Source organism: Eumetopias jubatus, unplaced genomic scaffold, assembly GCF_037043125.1.
Source record: "Eumetopias jubatus isolate StellerSeaLion01/CBP00866 unplaced genomic scaffold, mEumJub1_p1.0 scaffold_13, whole genome shotgun sequence".
Lineage (NCBI taxonomy): Eukaryota > Metazoa > Chordata > Mammalia > Carnivora > Otariidae > Eumetopias > Eumetopias jubatus.
This window is the reverse complement of record NW_028274819.1, coordinates 75,785,735-75,805,564: the sequence shown is the minus strand read 5'-3', so window position 1 is coordinate 75,805,564 and position 19,830 is coordinate 75,785,735. Positions and strand designations below refer to the sequence as shown.

At 42.0% G+C, this 19,830-nt stretch overlaps 1 protein-coding gene across 3 annotated transcripts in view; it reads right to left on the bottom strand.

Moving 5' to 3' along the window:
- PIWIL4 (piwi like RNA-mediated gene silencing 4) overlaps window positions 1–19,830 on the bottom strand; it is a 43,534-nt gene that overhangs the window by 8,074 nt on the left and 15,630 nt on the right. For all 3 annotated transcript variants that reach the window (XM_088017738.1, XM_028119648.2, XM_088017739.1), the window contains exons 8-13: window positions 19,056–19,167; window positions 14,668–14,791; window positions 11,526–11,643; window positions 8,966–9,077; window positions 6,257–6,441; window positions 3,530–3,602 (exon numbers count right to left, since the gene is read on the bottom strand). In XM_088017738.1, the coding sequence (XP_087873864.1) occupies window positions 3,530–3,602; window positions 6,257–6,441; window positions 8,966–9,077; window positions 11,526–11,643; window positions 14,668–14,791; window positions 19,056–19,167 (724 nt within the window). The remainder of the gene's footprint in view (window positions 1–3,529; window positions 3,603–6,256; window positions 6,442–8,965; window positions 9,078–11,525; window positions 11,644–14,667; window positions 14,792–19,055; window positions 19,168–19,830) is intronic.

Below are 19,830 nucleotides of genomic sequence, written 5' to 3'. Positions count from 1 at the left end.
ACCTCGCGCATGTGTGCTCTCTCAAAAAAATAAATGCATGGATTCTCCAAATATCTCTTGCCCTTAAATTCTGAAGAGGCAAATATTAACATGCCTAAAGTTGTCTTAAATGGCCCCTAACCACTGACAATTGGTCAAAGCCATTTGAAACGCCCTTTTATCAGGCACCTGCTTTGCAGTCCCGCTCCAAAGCTACCCATCCCTCTTGGCTTTCCCTGCCGCACATCTCTTCTGATTTGATTCTGTTAGGCTCCCCAAATTCCCTCCTAACCTAGCTCCTCCTCCAGCTCCCTCCCTGCCCCCTTATTGGCCCTTTCCTGTGGCTCCGCAGCTCTCACTCCCCACCATCTCCTCCCCCAGCCTGACCCACACATAGGCCAAGTGGAGGATCAGCTTACAAAGTGGTCTTTTCTAGGTACTAGACAACCAAAATAAAGAAACAAACAAATATTTGTTTGTTTACTTCAACTCTAGAGTAGGGATATGGGGGGGAGGGAAAATAAGGAGAAAGAAGCTTCAGGTCCCCAGGTATTTTTCACCGCCCCTATTTCTTATCAGGTGTTTCTCTCCAAAGGGCCTCTCCTGGCCTACCTGCATCTTCTTTCCATCTTTTAGCCAAATTATAGAAAAGACAGGCACTGTCATGATTAGCAGAGGACAAATAAAGTGATTTGCCACCTACAGATCTGTTCAAAATATCATAGTGTCAAGGGCTAAAATTTTTACACTTAGTTATATAAAATAGGGACATATATTTGTCAGCAAAATCCTCTTAGAAGTCTTCCTTCCATCCTATGAATTTGGGGCCAAGCCAGGTAGGTGACAGAACAAGGCAGTGGTCCAACGGGGCGTGGGGCCAAGAGAAGGTGGGAGACAAGTGAGATGGGTTGCCTACGAGGGGATGGGGGGGGTAGGCGAATAACAGGAGCCATGCTTCCCCCATTAGAGAAGGGAGGTACAAACGTGGACGTGGGGAACACATCCCTGCGCTGTTGGATTGGAACTGGAGGTGTGAACATGTTTTTAACATATACATAGACACACACGGTAATACCATACATGTAAGTGTGTATGTATCTACAGTCGACCCTTGAACAACACAAGTTTAAACTGTGCAAGTGCATTTGTATGCAAACTTTTTGATAAATATAGTCCAGTACCGTAAATGTATCTCCTCTTCCTTACGATTTTCTTAATAACATTTTCTTTTCTCTAGCTTACTTTATTGTAAGAATACAGTATATGGTATATATAAAATACAAAATATGTGTTAATCGACTATGTTATAGGGCTTCCAGTCAACAGTCAGCTAAGGAATTAAATTTGGTGGGAGTCCAAAGTCATACGGGGATTTTTGGCTGTGCAGGGGTCTGTACCCCTAACTGTCACATTGTTCAAGGGTCAACTCTTTATGAGTACACATAGACACATGCTACAAATATTCCTAGCTTTGCCCATTGAGAAAGCCAGGGAGCAGTGACACCCCAGTAACAAATGAGCACACCCAGTTGACCAGATTTTGACTTCTAAATACTGTTCTCTACCAAAAGGCGTCACGGCTCATTGGAGAAATATCTAATTCCAGGGCTGGGCAGCAAAACTTCAAGATTAACTTGGAATACCTTATTGTGCCAGACAGTAAGGAAGTGTCCCAAAAAAGATGGGGACATGTCAAAAAGACACAGAAACCAATCTGAATGGGTCTCCCACTAACAAAATTAGGAACAATTTCAGCATCAAAATAAATAACAGTAGTAATAGGTGATAAGCTGGTAAATAAAATAGGAAACCATGAATCCATAGTGATATAAATAAATGAACAAAGAAATGGGGAGAAGAGAAAGCTCTTCCTTGTAACCTAATGCTACCTACTAAATGTAGAAGGAAATACAATGCTACATACTAAATGTATGAAATTAGAAAGCCACCATTTGGCAATCACCATAGTAATAATGGGTTCAGATTAAGAGTTATCAATGGATTCTGAAACTAGCAGGTAAAAGTTTGATGAGAAACAGGATATTTACATAGTCTCAAAGTATCTCTCTGCAAAAAACAAAAACAAAAACACCTGATTAATTACAAAGAGAAGAGTAGATGTACAACACAGAAACTTGGCAGATACCACCTTAATTAATGGGGTACCTCCCAGTAGGATGTATCAAGAAAACAGGATCATCGCTGTTAATACTCCTGCCGAAAGTGCATAACCTGAATTGAATTATAAAACATTAGACAAACCCAAATTAAGGGACATTATATAAAATAACTGATCTATAACTCTTCAAAACTGAAAGGTCATCAAAACTGTGGAACTGTTCCAGATTGAAGGAGGGTCTAAAGAGACAGGACAATGAAGTGCAATGCACCAGATCTTTTTACTAGAGAGGACATTTTGAGGACAAGTGGAGAAATGTGAATGGAGTCTGTGGATTAGCCGGTCTTACTGTTTCCTGCTTTTGATGGTCGTCCTATGGTCCTGCAAGAGAGTGACCTTGCTTGTAGAGAATATGCAGTAAGTATTCAAGGGCAATAGGGCATCATGTCTGTAACCTACTCTCAAATGGTTCAGGGGAAAAGATGACAGACAGATATAGGAAGGAAGGAAATGATAAAATGTCAACAATTGGAGAATCTGGGTGACCGGTATATAGGAGTTCTTTGTACAATTCTTGCGATCTTTCATTAAGTTTTATTTTGTTTTTAAGGGGAAAAAAGTGCTCTTAGGGTCAGAATTCCCTTCGTTTAATATATCATCCCCACGGGCTTTTGTGTCTGACTAAAAGAGAAACAGACATGGCTAAGCTGCTTTGCGGGAGATGCGGAGAGGCATGCTGGGAGTCCGAACGCATGTGCTAGGGAGTAAGACACTGCAGTGCAGTGAGAGGCCGGGGCCTGGGAGAAGAGGAAGCATTTCCAAGAAATAAGAAAGGCTGAGAGATTTCCAAGAACAAGGATGTCAATTTTAACTTGTCTGCATTGTTGGGGTGTGCTCTAATCATGCCTTGGCCCCAAACCCTCCACCAAGCCAGCTACACCCATGCACACACACAATGTTTTGGGAAATGAGGCAGTTGTGGGGGCTGATGCAGCGCAGGGGGAATGGCACTCAGGAAAGAGGCGAGAACCCAGAGGAAGCCACCATAGGTGACACGGAAAAACCCAAACCTTCCAAGAACCCACTGAAACACTAGGGGCCCCAGCATTTATGGGATACGATGGGAGTCACTTTATCTTAAATCTTAAATAAAAGATGACCCCCCAGCAAGTTAAAAATATGTAGACATCCAAGAGGATGAGATAGGGGTAAAAACAAGTATTTAAAAATTAATATTAGAAATATGAAAGGAAATAAAATATTGATTAAAATACTAAGATTAATACTTTCTTGGGTTCTTGGGGAAATGCACAGCCAGTTGCAAACATATCATGGGAGAATGTGCTCACATTCCTTCTTCCAAGGAAAGAAGACTGTTAGATATAAAGAAAAAAAAATTATACATCAAAACAAAAATTATCCTATACTTACCAACTGAACGTTAGGATCAACATACTTCTGTAGAGCTTTAAGGAACGCAGCTGGATTTTCTTGTACTTTTATGCTACATAAAAAGATTAATTTTGAGGATATATAATTCCCTTTTTAGTAACACATAATCATACAAAGTTAAAAATAAGACAGCTTTTTATAATCCCACTACAAGATACACCAAAACACTTGCTAATCAATTTTCTTAGCTTAAAAATAGTCTGGTGGAAAATGCAATTTTCTCAATTGTATATAATCCCTACAATTAATAATTCTGTTGTTCAAAATGAGGTTAAAAGTGAGCTTTTGAAATCACAAGTCTCAATACCATGTGTCTGAAACTGGTTCGAGTTAAAGTGGGATTAAGATTTCTATAATACTGAATCTCTGTAAGAACTTTAGAAGTCTCAAAAATCATCAGATGAATGAGACCAGTTTACTCAGCTAATCTGAATGGTTCAGACTAAAAGATTTTTTTTCCTTAGTGACTGCTTGTTTGGAGCCTGGAATATTTAGCCTGTATCAATCAGTCAGCAAGTACTTATCTGTTCTGTGCTTACATTATGTTAGGGGCCAGGAGCTACAGAAGTAATTCCCACACAGAGGACTTCATAGATAGTTTATGTAGAATCAGCTTCTGAGAGGTGTATAGGATTGGACTGTCCTAATGCCCAGTGGCCTTTTAAAACTTGCCCAGCAGGTGGCAGGACCACTGTTCCCTGCTCACTGATTCTAACTGAGCTCCAAGAATGGCCCGCAGCTCTGTTAAAACAACTAAATGTTCCTGACTTTTCCAAATCAATCTCTTGCATGCAGGCTCAGCAGCCATCTTACTGTACATTCTTTCCAAACTCGTCAGGCAAATGTTTCAGATAGGAGGAACTACGCATATAAATCCAACAGGTAAGGGGCGCCTGGGTGGCTCGGTCAGTTAAACACCAGGCTCTTGATTCCGGCTCAGGTCATGATCTTAGGGTCGTGAGATCTAGCCCCACACTGGGCTCTGCGCTGAGCAAGGGGCCTGCTGAAGATTCTCTCTCCCTCTGCCCACCCCTCCCTCCCCACTCTCCCACTCTCCCTGTCTCTGAAGGAAGGAAGGAAGGAAGGAAGAAAGGAAGGAAGGAAGGAAGGAAGGAAGGAAGGAAGGAAGGAAGGAGGAAGGGAGGGAGGGAGGAAGGGAGGGAGGGAGGGAGGGAGGGAAGGAGGGAAGGAAGGAAGGAAGGAAGGAAGGAAGGAAGGAAGGGAAAGAAAAAGAAAGAAGAAAGAAAAGAAAAGAAAAGAAAAGAAAAGAAAAGAAAAGAAAAGAAAAGAAAAAAGAAAGAAAGAAAGAAAGAAAGAAAGAAAGAAAAAGAAAGAAAGAAAGAAAGAAAGAAAGAAAGAAAGAAAGAAAGAAAGAAAGAAAGAAGGGAAATGGATACTTCATGGGAAAGATAAAAGGATGGAATAAAATATGGCCTTTCAAATAAAACAGGCTAAGAACAGAACACGGCACGGGCTTGTGCGTAGAATTCACGTAAGAAAGAGCTTGCACCGTCATCCCAGGGTCTGTGACTTGGGCTTGTTTCATTCATCTTTTCCTGCTTTTTTAGCTCCTGGGTTAAGAGAAATTAGAGCAGGTGAAACTGAAACCAGGTGATTTGTTAACAGATGTGGTAAGAGATGCATTCTAAACTACAGCGTAAAATGAGACTTTGGGGACATCTTTGGTTTTCAACAATGCTTGTAACTGCTGATGTAATTAATTAGTAACCACGTGTTTAAAGAATAACTTCCCACCTTGCCAATTAGGACATTTGCCCCTCCACAATAACAGCAACAAAAAGAGTATGCATTCCTCATATCAAGCTCAATAAAACCAGGCATGACCAATTTTATTGCTTTTCTAAAGCAAACAATATCCAATTTTGAGTAATTGTGTATGTAGAGATCCCTTACTAAACTGAAAGCAATTTATCTTTCACATCCCCAACAAATGGCATAGCATCTAGTATATAGTAGACAATAAATGTTCAAAGACTAAATGCCCAGAAACTAAATAATCTTCTATTACAGTAACATAATCAGAAAAGCTTATTTCAGATCTATTTTTACATTAAATCTTCTAAAAGGGTATTTATTTGAGAGAGAGAATGAGTGGGATACAGGGGCAGAGGGAGAGGGAGAGAAAAACTCAAGCAGGCTCCATGCCCAGCGCAGAGCCCAATGTGGGGCTCGATCTCATGACTCTGAGATCACAACCTGAACCGAAACCAAGAGTCAGACGCTTAATCGACTATACCACCCAGGTGCCCCTCTTTCTTACATTAAATTTTAAAGCATAGAATCTATCAAATAAGTCAGGAAATGCAACTTTTATATTTTTCAATATCCTGTTTCCTATTAAGTTTTATAAACAACTGATATGAAAGAATTAAGGAAAAAAAAATTAATGGATTTATTAAGGATTTATGGCCCAACTAGTACTGAAAAGATCTTGGGGGTAACGAGACTATTGCCTAAAGAACTATGAAAAGAGTTTTACAAAGACCAACATAAAATATATTTTAACTGTATAAAACTTCAGTCACTACAAAATCTATCTACTTATAACTATTTTCTTGGTACTTTATATTAGGAAACTTTACTGAGATAAAGCTTTTATAGCTACATCAGCCATCGTTTCTGATCTTCTAACTAAACCAAATTAATAGATGAAAACAGTTGGGATGATTTTCTGTGTATTCTCACATTTTGGGGTAGTCCACATTAAATCCCATGGAACCTCCAACTCTCCTCAAGCAGTGCAGAAAATCCTCGGTCACATTTTCATCTCTGTTGCTACATATAACCAACCATTTATTCAAAGACCGTGCACTTAAAATCTTGCAATTCCGCATATCCTTGGACCACTCAGCAGCAGATCCAGGTTGACACTGAAAAAAATAATGATCATGAAAGAGTTGAACACATTTATTCAGAGAGCAGTTAAGATTGTGCTAAGATGGTCCACATTTGTTGTAAGAGACCTATTTAGTACAGTTTGCTATTCACAGACTTAAAACACTGATCCAAGCACTCCACATCTGGACAGACTACGTGGGCTTCCTGGAAGGGGAGGCATCTGAGCATCACTACAGGTCAGCCACTCTCTGACTGCAGACGGGTGGGCAAATCCCTTTACCTTGTGGGTCTCTGCTGTGTGCAAAGAAAGGTGTCTGGTTCAAAGATCTCTAGGTTCCCTTCTAGCTCTAAGATCGATGCCCTTTAATACAAATGCCTCAGGCAAGTGGGCTGTCTAATTTGGTCTCCTTAGACATAAACTATCCGAAAGAAAATGCTGACTGTTGATACTCCAGGTTATCCAACTACAACTCACAAACACTACAGGGCAGTTAAGAACATACCATATGCCAGGAGTAGCTATGTCTAGGAACAAAGATGAGGCCAGGGCACAACCACCTTTCTCATTCTTGGATGGTCCCTCCCCCGCCCCTCCCCCCAAGTGACCAGGAAAACTAAGCTCCCTGCACTGAAGAGTGGAGATTTTAGATTGGTTACTAGCCTTCTGCTTATTTCCACAGACCAGAATTGGATGGAAACGTCCTTGGTATAGTGAGCCAGGAAGAGCCACTGTTAGAATTGAAAAGGACCACACTGTAATCGAATCCCTTGCTGCTCAGCATGGCTATCTACTGAGAGCTTGTCAGAAATGCAGAGTTCTGGGCCCCATCCCAGACCCACTGGATCGGAATCTGCATGTTAACATGTTCCCTGTCATTCATCAGAACATGAACATTCAAGAAGTATTACAATCCCCTTGTTTTACAGACTCCAAAGCTATGGCTGTGAGACATTATGGAGTCAGTTGGTACCAGTGACAGATTTAGATCGGTCTTCCTGACATTGCAATCAAGACCATTGTACTTTCCACCAACACTCTGAAATCCAACCACAGGCACCCTCATAATGCCCTGTCATTAGGTGGCCAGGCAGGGTCAGTTCCGAAGCAACCTTAAAGAACGAAGGGGAAAGTTTAGCCCTCCATCAACGGTTCTCTCTGGAGTCACGGTTCATTCTTTCCATTACAACCAGCATGAGGAGCACCTCCACTCGTACTTGTTATGGGCTGGTGGAAGACCCGGGACAACTGCCCAAGACACTCTGAGGCCTGTCACCTTTAGTCTACTCAGTTCTTAGAACCCAAGTTCAGAAAAGCAAGCATTGGTCCAGAAGCCCATGACCACCGCTAGGGGGCGGGTTCTCCCATTTTAGCGCCCCTTCTCTTAAGAAGACCTGTTTCCATGCTAAAGAAATGCAACAAAATAGCTCTGAGAAATATGATTTTGCTTACAGAGATGCTGAGACAGATCATATTAAATATTTAAATCCTACTTCATATGTGGAACTGAAACTGAGCTTCTCTTTATTGACTCCTGACCAAAATCTTAATGGGGCCTACTTTTTGGTACTTTATAAACTTTGGTTCTGTTTTGTTTTTAAAAGTAGTTTTTCCTCAGCTTCTCCAGTGAGGGTTTTGGTAACTTGGATAGATTATAGAAATGATGAAAAATTCCCATGCCACCAACACGAAACTTCCGTCGCTCAGTTACATTCGTTCAGACATGTCAGCTTATTATATCAGAGAAAGATGAGAAGAGGGCCTTTAAAAATGAAATATATAACTGGCTTTAAAAACGAGCAAAACAGAGGGGAAAGTAGAAAGATAATGCCATTTTTGCACAAAATAGGTTCATTTCTTCAACTGAAGCGTGAAAGAGGTGTCTCTTCAGGTTTCAGAAGCCCCTCTCCCTGGGGATGGGCTGGGGATGGGCTCTGGGCGCATTCCTTCATGTTGATGCCAACCGAGCAGCATTTTACTTTGGAGGGAAAGAAAGAACCCTGGTATCAGGAAACATAGTCTATTGGAATTAACTCTCACCAATTAAAACATTTTCTCAGGTACTATGGATTGTGTGTGTGTGTGTGTGTGTGTGTGTGTGTGTGTGTGTGTGTGTGAGAGTGAGAGAGAGAGAGAGAGAGAGCGAGAGAGAGAGAACTACAACACCTAATAATAGGTGGGCGTGTTTGAAATGTCATAGCTTGAAATGCCATTTTTCTAATTCGTCATTAAATGAGAAACTAAACCACACTGACCTAAATCAGGTCCAGTGGGTGCTAAGTCCTCACAAGTACACTCAGATTGAAAAGGAAAACAAAGGGGACCTCAAGGTTTAGGACCTTTAGGAAGGACATGGACATGGAGAAACCAAATGACCATTAGAAGACCACTAGTCACTCTTGCATATGGTCAAACGTACACATATTCAAGCAAATACTTTACATGGACATGGAGAAACCAAATGACTATTAGAAGACCACTAGTCACTCTTGCATATGGTCAAACGTACACATATTCAAGCAAATACTTTTAAATGAAAACAGAATCACAGTACTTACTACACGGTCTTGCATTAATATTTTTTCTGAAGGCAAAACCCGCCCAGTCAGAGACATCTGGCAACCAAAATGCAGCCCCCAGGTCTCCAGTTCAAAACGAGCATCCTTGTTTCTGTTGATAGAGTTGAGTTTTAAATCATTAATCATTTTCTGAAGACTTTAAACCATTAGAGAGAGAATTATAACTTACTGAATTATTCAGAGACTAATTTATTTTTTTTAGGATTCCTGACTTCTATTTCTACTCACCATCTTTTTCCCCTGCTCAAACGAATGATGGGACAACTGAACCCATTTGGGACATGCAGAGATGGAGAAGGTTTCCAGTGTGGTGCCTTGGTCGGCAAAATGGGCCTATGAGCCAGACAGACCGGGGTTTAACTCCTAGTGCCGACATTTCATAACACGTAACCTTGAGCAAGATCAAATCCTTTAAAGCTATGGTTTCCTTACTGGTAAAATGTAGGGATAATAATCCTAGCTACTTCAGAGGGTTGATGGAAAGATTAAGCTGACATGGAAACTGCTACCACAGTTTGTGTGCTCAATAAATGTTAGTCATTTTTCCCAACAGTAAACGTGTTAATAAAGAGATATTATGGAGACTCTGCATGTGGAGATGTCTTCCGGGAATATCTGAATTAGCTGGCTTAGGAGTGGTGTGCTCAATAGATGTTAGTCATTTTTCCCAATAATAAACGTGTTAATAAAGAGATATTATGGAGACTCCGCATGTGGAGATGTCTTCCGGGAATATCTGAATTAGTTGGCTTAGGAGTGGATGAAAGATGACAAAGGAAGGGAACATATGGACTTGGGCTTCCGAAGGTTCATAGGAGAGACAGGGCAGGAGGAAGATCGTGAAGAGAAGATTAGTGTCAGTAGTAATCACTGATTTATATTTGTATGGTACTCTTAAGTTTATAACTTAGTAAACCTTGATCATAGTTGATGTGTAATCTCATTGGATTACGATATATGGTCATCTCTAGTAAGCTGTCAGTTCCTTCAGGAAAGCAAGCATGTCGACTTTGCCTCCTGGCCTCCATTATGGTAGCTGGCACACGGGGAGCCAGGCACTCACTAGAGAGACTGACGAGACTCGTGCTTTACTGCGCAAAGCTTCCCCTCTCTTTAGGGGAGCTCAAACCTCTTTACACGGACTCTCTGCAACAGCTCGTTATTTCCATCTAGTAATGCTCTGTCTGGTCCGGTCACACGGAATACTTTGAATTAATTATTTTGCTTCAGATACTATCTGCTCAAGATGAGACGGGTGAAGTGATCACAGGTCAAGAAACTGGGTTGAAGTGAATGGGATTCCTGAAAGGTGGCAAGGAGAGGCGTCAGGAAGAGTCATCCACAGCCCAGAATAAGGGGGAGAGAACCAGGAAATGTCTCAAGTAGGCGTTAAGTCTGGGGAATGTCCAGGATAAATGACATAAAGTGTAGCCATAAAATGGAAAACTATGAGTCCATGAGCATAACAGAGATGCACATTTAACATGTGGAAATATTCAAGAAAAAGCAAGCTACAAAACATGATGTACGGTACTATGCCATTTTCCTAAAAAGAACATGATTATACATGATTATATGCATTTGACAATATCTGAGACAATATACACCATTCAATTATGATTCATTCATGCATGAGACAAATATTTACTGAGTATACATACACATGCATTTCTTTCTGTTTATGTAAGTTTCCAAATGTGTCCTCCAAATTTTTTATCTTTAAAGAAAAAAGACCATTCTACGATGTTGTCCAGCAAAATATAAAGCAACCCACGTATGTAATTTTAAAATTTTCTAATAGCTGCATTAAAAAAGTAGAAATTGTCAAGTAAAATTATTTTGAAAATATATGTTCTTTAACCCAGTAAATTCAAAATGTGACCATTTCAAGATACTAACCACACTTCAAGGCACTAACCACATTTCCCATGTCCGATAGTTACACGGGGCTAGAGCACTGGACAGTGAAGTTTTAGTACGTCAGAAGGAAGAACCAAGAGCAGCTCAGTATCAGCATTCCGGGTGACATCAAACTGTCAGAATGAGGACAGGAATTCAGTGTGGGGGTAGATGGGCTAAACCAAAGGGCGCAAAGGTATTCCTAAGTTTAAGGACTACACAGTAGAATTTTTCTAATAATCAGTGTGCTGAGGCCACTATATTAAGATCTGAACATTCTCGACCCCGAATATGGGGGGCTTGGTGTGGTTGTGTTTTGTTTTTTAAACTACAACCCTTTTCTTCATTCAGTTGTTTATCCAAAACCTCCATGTATTAAAACAGAGGAGAGCAGGGTCATCTAGTTGAAGCCAGATGGTACTTTGGCCAGCATGGGCTCCAACCACCTCCGCGCAGTCTGTGGTCCTGAGGCATCAGGGATGAACCTCTGGCTCTGGACTACACAATCCAAAAGTGCCTTGCTCTGAGTCAGTAGCAAAGAGGCATTCCATCAAGGAATGAAACATTCTGTAGACGATCCAACTCCATAAACCAGGCCTTAGGCAGGATACACTCTGGCCCCAGCAAAGCAACCCAGTACCTCTGAATGTCGTCAGCAAGCCTGGCCAGGCGCTGCTGCCTTCCCAAAGGGCTGAGGCGTGTTTCTTCAGCCACGGCCTTCATCAGCTGGAAGTCAGAGGTTGCCTGGCGGGTCAGCCCTATTAATGGAAATGAAAACAAGGGGGAAAATGAACAGCATGCAATGTAACCCAGCCCAGCTCAGGCAGATTTTAAGCTTTGCACTTAAATTGACTCAGATCTAGCATATGGATAGCATTGTCCCAATAAAATGCAAGCCACTCATGTCATTCTAAATTTTCTGGCAACCACATTTAAAAAAACCAAAATGAGGGGCACCTGGGTGGCTCAGTCAGTTAAGCATCCGACTCTTGATCTCAGCTCAGGTCATGATCTCAGGGTCGTGAGATGGAGCCCCGCATCTAGCTCTGTGCAGCGTCTGCTTGAGATTCTCTCCCTCTCCCTCTGCCCCTCCCCCTGCTCACTTTCTCTCACTCTCTAAAATAAATAGATCTTCTTTAAAAAAGCCAAAAAGAAACAAGAAGTTATTTGAATAATATATTACTTAATATATCTAAAATGCTATCATTTCAACATAAAATCAATATTAAAAAATTAATGAGCTATTTTCCTTGTTTTTTTCACACTAAGTCTTAGAAATCCAGTTTGTATTTTACACTCACAGTCCTCCCCACATTTTGAGGGCTCAATAAACGCACATGGCCAGTGGCTACCATACAGGACTGTGCAGATCCAGAATATCAGAATACCATTAAGAATGAGCATCCCTCCCTTCAAGAATTATATCCTTATTAATTTTTCTAATTATGAAATAAATATATACACACTGATAACAAAATGTAAAAGTCCTCCTTGCTTAGTCCCAGCTTATTAATCAAATGAACATGATTAAAAGTGCTCGAGACAGTTACTCAGATTCTACTGTACAGTTAGAATTACCTTCTAGAAAGAACTCATGCAAAAAGAAAACAAGGATCATTTTGGCACCACACAATGTACCTGAAGAAAATCAAAGTCCTGTTGCTTCCTATACTAGTGAAGCTCAAAAATGCTGGAGAGAAGCTTGGTTTAATATAATCCAGTAATTCCACTAGTAGGTATTTACCCAAAGAAAGGGAAAACACTAATTCAAAAACATATATGCACCCCTATGTTTATTGCAGCATTATTTACAACAGTCAAAATATGGAAGCAAATATCCATCAACAGATGAATGGCTAAAGAAGATGTGATACACACACACACACACACACACACATATATACATGCATATATATATATACACACACACATACATACACAATGGAATATTATTCAGCCATAGAAAAGAATGATATATTGCCATCTGTAACAACATGGATGGAGCTACAGAGTATAATGCCAAGTGAATTAAGTCAGACTGAGAAAAACAAATACCATATGATTTCACACATACGTAGAATTTAAGAAACAAAACAAAACAAACAAAAAAACAAAGAAAAAAAAGAGACAAACAAAAGGACAGACTCCTAAATATAAGGAACAAACTGGTGGTTGCCAAAGGGGAGGTGGGGGATGGGTGAAACAGGTGAAGGGGATTAAGAGCACACTCATCATGATGTGCACTGAGCAATGCATAGAACCGTGGAATCACTGCATCGTACACCTGAAACTAATATAACACTGTATGTTAACTGTACTGGGATTAAAAAGATAAATTAATAAATTTTTTGGAAAGAATATTCAGGCACAGGGAACAGCTAATGCAAAGGCCCTGAGGTAACAGCACACATGGTGTTACCATTTGTAAACTACTCCTGAATTAGAAAAGTTTAACCTGGAGAACTTATCTCTTATTAAATTACTAGCACCTCTAGAGTCTCTCCCAAATAAAGTAACTCAAACTGGTTCTTTGGCTACTCCCTTTTAGCTCACTCTAATTATATAACACCATTGGAAAGGTTTCTGGTTCCAAGCTCCACCGACTCCCTAGAAGCCCCTTGCTTATTCTGGGATAAGAAGTACCATAAGAAAGAAATTAAGATCTGAAGTTGGACAGGTAAAAGTTAATCCTCACTTCTGAGGCGCCTGGGTGGCTGAATCAGTTACCCTCTGCCTTCAGCTCAGGTCATGATCCTAGACTCCTGGGATCGAGCCCCGCATCAGGTTCCCTGCTCAGCGGCGAGTCTGCTTCTCCCTCTCCCTCTGCCCCTGCTCCCCTTCATGTCTATGTCTCTCTCTTCTCTCTCTCTCTCTCTCTCTCTCGCTCACTCTCCCTCTGCCCCCACCCCCGCTCATTCTCTCTCTCTCTTACTCTCTCTCTCAAATAAATAAGTAAAATCTTTCTTAAAAATCCTAAATTCTGCCTATTAAAAGGCACAGGACTAAGAGCAAGCTGGAAGCTTTGGCTCCCTCAACTATAAAATGGAGACAGTAATTATACCTAAATCATAGGAGTTTTCATAAAGATTACATGGAAGTTAAATAGAATAGTGTGTGTCAAAATAATAATAATAATAAATAATTGGGGAAGTAAGAAACTTTGGGAGGTGAAGGATAGATAGGTCTACGACCTTGATGAGGATGATGTTTTTCTAAGTGTACACTTACCTCAAACTCGCCCAGTTGTATTCATTAAATATGTACAGCTTTCATTAGGTATTTTTTTCTTTACTAAGTAGGCCCCGCACCCAGTATGGAGCCCAACACGGGGCTCAAACTCACAACCCTGAGAACATGACCTGAGCTGATACTAAGAGTCAGACGCTTAACCCCCACTGAGCACCCGGGCTCCCCTAAATATGCACAGCTTTCGACATGTCAATCATTACCTCAATTACGTGGTTTCAAATACATAAATAAAGAAGTGAAGAGTGCACGTTAAAAAAAAAAGAGAGAAGCTTCGTTTTAGGAACATCTCTGGGGGCCTATTTTATGTCAAAGTAACAAATGGAATACATGAAATAAGGAAAACGTATCACTCTTCCTGTGCCAAACGACCCCCGAAGCGCTCTCTGTCCTCCCACTTCCTCTGTCAAACACATCACTTCACAAGCCCACCTGCATGGGTTAAATGAATGCTCTGGCACCCCGAAAGCTGGGGGAGGTTCTGCCGAGCCTGGGATCAAGAGCCTGACCGCTAGAGTGTAAAGCATAAACGTTACCTGTTAGAAAGCAGAGCTCGGGGATCAGGTGGGCCACCCGAACCTCAGGGTTGTCATTTCTCTTGCTTTTCAGCAGACTCACAAGCACTGGCTGGTTTAGGTTGGATAAAGTAATATCATATTGCTACAGGATGCAAGATTAATGAGGGAAAAGTTAATATGGAAACACTGTAAAATGAGCATCCTCGCTTATAAGCAACAAGCTAATCCCAAAATGAACAGATGAGCAAATCTCCTCAATAAAGAAAAGAAAAATCCCTACCAATCCCTACGGTTACCCACTCATTTCTACTTCCTTCCCAGGACTCATCTTTCATTTCTCAGGGTCTTTTTTATGATTTTAATGATTAGCCTTTATAATGCAACACTTTTTAAAAAGAAAAAGAAAAAAAGATTATTTCCTTGCTTCCTCCCAGGTCCAAATCTCCTCCAGCCGGCTCTGTACGTAAAAGGCCCCCCCTGGAGCTGAGTCAGTGTCAGCATCCCCACTACTGATGACTGAGGCCGACTGCTCCGTGCATAACCAACCTGCTCCGGGCATCTGTCTTCATTCTGAAAATCTCTAAAATTGGAGGCAAGAGTTATATTGAGTCAACTCCACTTCCCAAAAAAGCATGACTGCCCTGATTTCCAGAACTGCGTGATGTTATTAGGGAAGCAGCTCTGAAGTCTGACGAATGTAAATCTGATCCTTGGCTCTTCTACTTCATTGGACTGTGACACTGGGGAAGCTTCTTACCTTTCCTCAGGCATGAAATGAGGGGGACAGTAGCTCAGAGGCGTCTGACATAAACCATTAGCATGGTGTCTGATTTATAATGAGCCCTCTGCTGTTCATCCCCATCCCACCCCCCTTGAATTTCCACATTCTCACCTTGCCAAAAGTTCATTTCCTTTCCAACAGCAAAGGTTCCAATTAACACTCATTTCCAGTATAATTAACTCAATATTCATGACAGAACAACTGGAATTATAATTTACAAAATGTCTGGGCACTATGTGATGCTGACATCAATAATTATAATTAAGGAAGCGAGAAGTGAAGAGTTTCTCCATTCAATAAGGACTTCTAGTCATTAAAATAAAAAACAGTCCAGGAAATTGCAGTTTGAAGGGCTGATTGCAACTAATGCTCCAGCTAAAAAGCTTGGGGAAGTCTTCATAGAAGGAGAGTTTTTATACATGACTTCATTAATTCAGTACACATCTCGTGTGTACCTCTTGTCGTGTTCCAGGAGCTTTTGGACACAAGGATGAGAGGTACAGCCCTACCTTACACATAACTACACTCTCTGCGAAGCAAAGGAGATGAGGGGCACCAATAATGATATGCTAAGCACTTGTGTTTTTCCTCATTTAATCTTAACACCACACCTATGAGTCAGATACTATCATCATCCCCTCCACAGATGAGGAAACCCACGAGAAATTAAACAACTTTCCCAAGGTCCCATAACTGGAAATTAGTACAGCCAGGATTTATCCCATAAGACTTGGGAACCTCTGCTTGTTCACCATTCAGTACTGGGTGCCTGGGGAGGAAGGTGGGGGTGGCAGTGAAACAATTTATAGCTGGTAAATCAGGAAAGGCTTCGTGAAGGAGGCAGAGTCCAAAAGAGCACCTTGAAGAAAACATGGGAGTATAAAGAGTCCCGGTAGCAAAGCTGGGGCATGTTACAGAAAGAGGGTATTGTATTCACCCTGGGACATGGCCAAAAATTCTGTCCCCTAAGCTGTATCATAAAGTAAACTTTACTCTCTCCCTTGTCCTAATTTTCTTAGCATTTGAAAATGTTTTTCACAAGATAAAATAGGGAAATATAAAGGCTAATATCAAGATGTCCACTGTGAGAGTTGACTACGTAGTAATTTAGTGTTCCTTCCTTGAGACAGAGAGGAAGACATTCTAGAATTGGCACAATTTCTTTTTTTCTCCCTAATTACAATAAACATGCAGTGAACCACAACTCATTACAAAGTGAGTGGGATTTTACCATGGATTCCCTTTTCAGAATGTCACAGATCCTAAAAATACCTCTGTTCAAAGAACACATTTACCCAGGCAAGAAAGAAACCGATATGTTCAACAAACTTGGTGTTTAATAAACAAACACTTATGGAGCACATTATGCACAAGATGCTTTGGTAGGCACTATTCATCAGGGGTTAGCCAAACACCATCCCTCTTCTGCAAGGCAGACATTCTAGAAGCAACGTGCAATGTGTGGAACAAGTGCTCAGAGAAGAGAATGGCTAGCTCTTCTGTGAATGTGACAGGAAGCAAGGTCAGAGAGGACTTCACAAATGAGGTGACATTTGACCTCAAAGCTAGGGCATCAGCTGGTGCTGAAGGGGAAAGGTGTGAAAGTGTGGGCTGGTGCAGATGTCTAGCAAACATGAGCACAGGCTAAGAAACGCTTAGCGACAGCAAGTGGATGGGGGGACAGCAGCATGGGGTGCCTGGTGGCAAGGCGGGGAGAGACGAGGCTAAAAGGTGAGCCAGGATCAAAGGGTGTGATGCTAGAGGTGAAGAAGGGGAGGCTAGGAAAAGAGGGGCGGGTCTCCTCCATGTAGCCAGTGCTCACCGTGTGCAAGTACCCCGCTAAAAGGTCTGTAGGCATGGTCACCTCACTCAGGTGTTTGCGCTGCACCACAAAGGCAGATCAGTGGCTCCCTTTTACATAGGACACTCCCAAGTTTAGTGCTTTTCTCCAGGTCACACGGCCAGTGCCAGGACTACCTTATTCCATTGCTAATGCTCTTAACCACCCTTCTGGGCGGCATTTCAGGAGGATCCCTCTGGTGGCAGTGAGGATGATGGTCACAGTGCAGACAGAGCTGGGGCAAGGACACCAAAAAGGTGTGACCAAAATCCCCCAGATGGGAGTCGGTGAGGTGTCCTGTATTCCTGCAGTGGTAATAGGGCTGGGGAAGAGGGACGGGTTCCAGGGAGAATCCAAGCACAAAGGAGGCAGATGAGAACAAAAGAGGCTGAACTCCCAAGGAGAAATGGGAGTGGGAAAGACAATGAATTCAGTATGAATGATGCTAATCTGAGATGCCTGCAGGTCATTCATGCAAATGTGGCCTGAAAATGGAGATGAGTCTATAATTTAGGAATGAGGGCTAGGCAAAAATACTCCGTTTGAGAGGTCTCGAGATAAGATCAGATCTATATGAGGGAGTCATAGTGAATAACAGTATTTACCAGGTGGGGAAAAGGAAGGGGAAACAGCTCAGGAGGCTGAGACTGAAACAAAATCTGGCAGAGAGCCACCAGGGGAGCTGCTCCAGCCAGGTGGGAGGGGTCATTGGTGTCAAGTGCCACCAAAAGCCCCTCAGAATAAGAATGGTAGCTGAATTTGACCTTCAGAGAGCTATTTCCATAGCAGCAGAGCAGATGCCAGACTACGGAGGTTTCAGGGAGAATAACAGAAGAGGTGCTTGGAGCTAATGAAGATGACCTTCCAAAGAAATCAGCTAAGGAGAGGGGGTTAAAAGCTTTTCTGGAAGGTGTAGAAAGGAAGAGTTCTTGCTATGTGTTTGTTTTTGTTTTTGAAAACATCTGTGAGATTTTGGAGACTGAAATACGACTGTACGTTAAAGAGAAGGAGCCTCTGGAAGGAACTGCGGATGGAAGGTGGAGGCAGAGGTAATGGTGACAAGTCGTGAAGCCAGCTCCCAGAGGCAAATATTTGAGTCCCTGCTATGTGCAAGGCGCTGTGCTAGCCCCGAGTATACCGAAATAAAGAGCTCCAAGTTCAGGAGGGAAATCAGAACATTCACATCCTGCCCGTGATAATGTGATGCCACCAACCGCAGGAAGGGGCCCCTGGGGAGAGCGCCACCGGGCTCCCTTAAGAGTTGACAGCTGAGCTGTGGATGGAAGGGTGGTCAGTGACTGGCTGGCTGTGCAGGGGTGCCCAAGAGGAGGAAGGAGCGTGAACGGGAATGCACAGGGGAGTAACTGACCCAAGGAACCAGAAACGGGAAGCACAGCAGAGCGTACAAAGGAAACCCAAGTGGTAAGAGGAGGTTCAGGAGGCAGGGAGTGGCCAGATCATAAAGGGGCTCTGCCTGGGAGTTCAGATCCAGCTTCTAAAGCACTAGAGAGTCGCAGAAATATTTTAAGCAGGGAAGGGACATTATCAGATATGCTTTGAAGGGAAATTCCTCAGACTACAGGAAGAAGGACAACAGGAGACAGGATGAGGGTCTGAGCCAAGCCAGGGAAGGTGCGGGCGGAGGGGAAGGGACAAGTCAAAGAATGATGTTAGAAACAGACTCAGACTGACAGTTTGGGGGACTTGTTAGGTTTGGAAAGGAACGGGGAGACTTCTCTAAGCAAAGAGGAAGAGAGATGAGAGTAAAATAAAAAAAAGTCCAACCTGTTTATAGTAATCCACGTAGGTGACCTCAGTGCCGTCCTGCTTCTGAAAGGTGTGAGTGGGCTTCACCGACCAGTCAATGTCATCGATGCGATAGGTTTTGTTATTGTATCTGGGAAACGCAAGGACATCTTTAAACGTTTTTCCCAAATCATACAAGACAAAGTGGCTATTTCACTACAGTTATAATTCAAAGTATTAGACCCCAGAATTTCAGAAATTACAACAATAATACACGAATAGTCATTTTTTTAATGACCAGCTTTTATCTGAGAAAAGCATTCATTAACTCTTCAGTATACAGGAAAACCTCCACATTCCAACAAAACTGGTGAGAAAGTCATTAGACCACAATCTTTCTCACTGAGACACTTTAACTTCATTATAACATTATTCTTCTATGTTCAAAGGCTGAAGGATTGCTCAAAACTTTCCCATCAGCTTCTGGTGCCATTCAGAGTTTTTCAGCTCCCAGATAGTTGTTCTGATAAAAAGGACCCAAACAAGGGGCGCCTGGGTGGTTCAGTCGGTTAAACGTTCAACTCTTGACCTTGGCTCAGGTCATGATCTCAGTGTCCTGGGATCGAGCCCCGCATCAGGCTCTGCACTCAGTGGAGAGTCCGCTTGGGGATTCTCTCTCTCCATGTCCCTCTCCCTGTCCCCCTGCCCCACTCCGGCTCTTTCTCTCTCAAATGAATAAATAAATCTAAAAAAAAAAAAAAAAAGAAAGAAAGAAAGAAAGAAAGAAAGAAAGAAAGAAAGAAAGAAAGAAAGA